Below are 5,000 nucleotides of genomic sequence, written 5' to 3'. Positions count from 1 at the left end.
CCAATGAATTTTGCTACGTGAAAACAAAGGAACGTTTACGCCAACATTTCCCAAATTTATACGGTTTGGATAAGCATGTCGAAACCAGCTATGATGAGCTCCTTGGTTTTGACAACATTTCTTTCGTCTATCATGCGTGAAAATCATCCCGAAGGTGTCACTTACATACTTTTGGATACACATCAACGGTTAAGTTTGTCATAATAATCACAACTTCGTTAGTTATGCGAGAAAACTTCGTATATTCATTAAATCCATTGCAAAAAAGGACGAGGAACTAAAAAAAGACAGAAAACTACAGGAGAGGGATGAGAAGCGTTTGGTTTTTAGATTGCCAATCTCCTGACTTGCTCTTTTTCAGTCAGGCCGTTTTTTTAAAGAAATGGTTCCAGAAAGAAAGGGAGAAGAAGTGGTATAAGGGGCAGGCGACATCGAAATAAACGTGGAAGGGTATTTTAGCAGTAGGAGATCATTTCGTAACTCTTCAACGTCTTTAAGTCTGGCCAGCACCTTGAATTCATGAAGGGGAGAAGAGCCATTTAACAGCTCGTCAAAAGGCAATGAGACTTAACGAAAGTTCTTCTTCGGAAATATTTGGCAACCAAAAAAATGTGTCTTATTGAAAAAAAGGCGGTTCCCCAGCCAAAATATCTGCACTTCCCTTCCTAAAAAAAGGGAGAAATGCTAGCTCTGCTCGTAATCGGAACCCGGCACATAAAACAGTTTGGTTTCTGGGGTCGAAATGAAAGCAAAAGGACGCTATGGAATGCTCCTCTTCTCCCTTAATTAAGTTATATGGGCTCCGTAGAAAGCGGCTACATTGCCAAGAGGGCGCAGAATTTACCCAAAAAGATCGCAAAAGGCATCTCTTAGCTTCACGAATAGCTTGCGTAGTACAAAGAGCTTATAAACGGCGGTGGCCTTTGTTGGACAATCAGTAGATCTTCGTTGCACAGATCTTAGCGTGATAAACACATCCGTCATCTTTTCGGACTAAATCCTGGCGTTATCGACAACTGGAAGGGATTACAGGCGGATAAGATAGTAAAGAATCATATCTCAGTTTTACGCCTGCGACTTCAATGAAGTGAAGGAAACTTAGGTCAAGGGATCAGCTTCTGGGACCAACAATGGTCTTGTGGTATAAAGTAAATTACAAATTGTTTTAATTAACCCAGATCAAGTTTGTGCCTTTGCAACATGTTGAGGTAATGTAAAAGTTGTCATGCTTTAATTATATTAACGGTTTAAACAAAGATGCGGGATATGAATGACATGAGTATATATACAACCAAGAACACCCCTAAAGATCACGGTTTTCTGACTGACTGATATTAAGATGTTTGCTTTAAGTGGCTAGGACAAAGGATATTACAGAATCTAAAAATACAGTCGTCGTTTATTTTAACTCCACATACACAGTTCAAAGAAAAGAAAAGGACGAAAAAGATGAAAAGCAAAGCCGGACCACACGTAAGCTTTGGCGGTGAATACAGACTTTATCAAGACTTGAAGTCAAACGATATGTTGCTTGCTGCATGCCAAAGACTCGCGATGTCGCGTACATGGCTACTGTAGTCACGTATGGAGAAACTCGGCTGCCTTAATCAAGATTAACTATCTTTTTGTCCTTTATAAAGTTTATCACGATTGACCTACTTACAGATCGCTACACAATTAGTTTGCCTTATTGTCAAGGGAAGTTCGAGGACCAAACAATAATTTGAAGAACAAATCTTGCGGCTAAATGATGGGAAATTTGTAGTCTCTTTTGAGAAACAAGATAAAGCATTTATTGCTTTCAATTGTCAATCATGTGCACCATTACTAAGAGCTATTTAATACAAATTAACGTTAACTGGGCCGGGTAAAGTGCCAATTTCACTTTCCGGATGATTTCCTTTTGGTCGCTCTAAAGTTTCCGACGACATTCAGGGCAGTGTTCCTTAATCAACAGGAAACGTTAGGCACGAAAAGATATTCCAGTATCTGTTTTTTTAAGGCGCTTCTAAACAGACTTTGAAAAAATAACAGCTTCAATGATCTCTGTGCGTGCAAGCTAGATTGGTCTGTCGGTCTTGCCAATGCAATTTTGTAGGAAATAGCTTGCTCCTCTGCAGTAACCAATACATTTCAAGAAAAGCAGGATACTTTCATCCATTTCAGTTTCCATTCACTTAATTAAAAAACGTAAATTTGAAACAGCTGCTTAGCTATTTTAGAAATGTCTTTGGGAAATAATGGCAGTTTTGCCGGGCTAAAATGTCTCCGAGACAAGAAACTGAAAATAGCGTTTGAGGACTGTTAGGTATGCTCTAACTGAATATACAGATATCAATAAAACGAATGTTGACAAGATCCTCTATTATTCGTAATACTGTTTATCTCTCTGTTTATAGCTTTCAGTGTGGGCTTTAACCCCTGATGTAACGTAACACTAACAGAATAATTCAGTTTGAGCATTAGTTTAAGAGTGGATCGAAATCATTCATTTCTCGTTGGACGACGTTTGTCTATCGCGATCGATTTGATGTGTTCGACTTCTTAAAACAAGGTGCTTCAAAGTTAAGCTTTTGGTTAATCGATTGGGCAATAACTCACGAACACTAAATTATTCATTAAATTAAGCACGTCAAAAAGTGCGATTCTCCATCTCCAAAGGTGGGCTCGCTCTACAAAGATGGGCTCTCTGTCTATTCGGAGAAGGTCGTTCTTAAACACGAATGGGATACAAGTCAGTGTACCGTTTTCAGGCTTAAACATATCATAAACATAAACGGCCGACATACGGGCAAACGTTGTGGAGTGCGCAGCTTTTTCTTGGTAAAACAGGGCTTCAAAGGTGCCATGCACTTTCTCAAAGCTAATTAAAGATTGCTTTTGCGACCGAAAATTAAATGGATATTTTTTAGAGAATTTTCGTCTTGTACTCAGGAATATATTACGGGATCGACAAAGACTGAGTACTGAAGATCCATCGTCGTCAGCATAAGTTTTATTTCTCACGAGTCAGACGCATTATAGACAAACCCGCCGTAAAAAGCTCGTTTCGTGGACCACTTCAGTTCACGTTATCCCTGCTGTTTTCTAGATGTAAATATAAACACTGCAAAGTGGACAACTTCATATAAATAGATATTGATCAATCATTCAAATGCCCCAAATGGTGCAACAAGGTCAGCACTGTCGCTTATCACAACATTGTATACAAAAAATAAACTTTTTCGATTGTTTAATTGTTCTGAAACAGTTCAAGAAAGCTAATTAGCTGAAGAAAAATATTAGTGAAGATTTGTACTTCGCAGGTTCCACGTGATAATTCAATGCCACGAACACAAAACGTACCGTGTATAAGCCGTCATGGCTAAGAACGAGAGACAACCAATGCGGACATACTGATTCAGTTTTGCTTTTCCCTAAAAGGTGGCAAGCGATAGCACTGGGGAACCTAATGGCGCACCAAAGGAAATTAAAATGCTAAACAGCGTTTTCCGGACTGTAAGCGATAGTGAGAACTGCCGGACCAACTCAGAGTTAGCTATTTTTGGTCTGAATACCGAGTTACTTAATTTCCATCAGTCCTTCGGCATAAAATGCGCATCTTCTTTTAGATCTAATCCACTCACCATAGTCATATTTTTCCTATACGTCTGCTTTCGTTAACAGAGTTGTCCTCTCCAACTGTGTGAGGTAAACAAGGGGTTCTTAATCTTCCAGCGAATGTTCTTTCAAATGTCTTAAGGCGAACTATCTCATCGCTTTATCAGCTCCAAGATATTTGATCCCCTCGGCTATTGAAGGAATGAGGGCCAGAGAGAAGACACTCCTTACTTTGTATGTCTGCTCTTCCTCATTGTTAGGTCTGAGAACGTCTCACAACAGGATTATCATTGGCGATTGCTTCATTCCACAAAGAATTGCAGGAGTTACTTGTTAAACGTCACTTTTAAAATGCTTAATAGACCAACTTGGGTTTCGGTTTCTTTCCGGGCTTTTTTCTGCTAAATACCACTCAAAAAGTCGTTTGCACAAAATCCGATGTGGTCGTCTTATCATCGATAAAAAGGCAATCTGAATAAGTAAGAATAAAATCTTGGCGGTTAATTAGGGCAATATGGATTGGATTGAAAATATCTGAAACAAGAAAAATATTTGGAAAGCTTGATATGAGTCATCTTTCAATGCCTTTTCCAGTGCAAATCAATGTGATTACAAACCAGTGTCTAGAGGCCATTAATGCCAACTTAATTGTTCGGGAATTTTTATTCATACTTAATTGACACCATATTGCTGGAATGAAGGACTTTTCAAGGTCTTTGAACGTAACGAGTGGTTATCAGTACTCAGTAATAAAGGCTGCATTTGCGTGTTTCTTCAAGGTATTTACATCACGTACAGCTCTTACGATCTGACAACACAGACGCTCTTGGTGGCAGATATTAACATACAAAACAGACCTGGATGATTCCACAGGGCTAGACCAGACAATAAGCGTCAACAGAAACGTCTTAAAAGAGGCCAAATGCTCCAATTATGATTATACCAGTCTTAAACAGAACTTCCGAGAAATTTAACAATCTTTTTTTACCGTCTAGTCTAAATAGTTATTGGGGGAGTTTATTCAGAATACTGTTGTGCATTCTTCGGTCCTTAAGAGAAACAAAACACGGAATTCTCATCTATCATCGGCTAAGCCTTTAACTTGTGAATTAGACAAGGACCGTGTTAGGCTTAACGGGCCGCACCGTGGGAAAAGTAGGAAAATCTATGACGAGACTAGCCTTAGAAGAACCACGTCTCTGCATTTAAGACAACAAGAAAAAAAAACGAAAGAAAAGCGAAGAAAGACCAAGACCACATAGTATGCACAAGCTTAAAATGCGTTGAAAGTTCCGGAAAGGTCATGAACCCTCCATGTGTGGTACAAGTGCACCATGGGATGCTGGTTTTCTACCTTTAAAAACTAGTTGTTCTTATAAGTTATCATATCTGCAAAACAG

The 5,000-nt window shown here is 39.0% G+C and overlaps 1 protein-coding gene across 2 annotated transcripts in view; it reads right to left on the bottom strand.

Moving 5' to 3' along the window:
• Positions 1–4,474, bottom strand: part of LOC137993322 (uncharacterized) — a 14,457-nt gene extending 9,983 nt beyond the window's left edge. For both annotated transcript variants that reach the window (XM_068839090.1, XM_068839091.1), the window contains exons 1-2: positions 4,458–4,474; positions 3,627–4,071 (exon numbers count right to left, since the gene is read on the bottom strand). In XM_068839090.1, coding sequence (XP_068695191.1) covers positions 3,627–3,635 — 9 coding nt within the window. In that variant the 5' untranslated portion in view covers positions 3,636–4,071; positions 4,458–4,474. The remainder of the gene's footprint in view (positions 1–3,626; positions 4,072–4,457) is intronic.
• Between the last annotated feature and the right edge of the window lie 526 nt (positions 4,475–5,000).

This window comes from Montipora foliosa, chromosome 2 (assembly GCF_036669935.1).
Source record: "Montipora foliosa isolate CH-2021 chromosome 2, ASM3666993v2, whole genome shotgun sequence".
Taxonomy (NCBI): Eukaryota; Metazoa; Cnidaria; class Anthozoa; order Scleractinia; family Acroporidae; genus Montipora; species Montipora foliosa.
Note: the sequence above shows the minus strand (reverse complement) of the source record. Positions and strands in the feature narration are given on the sequence as shown.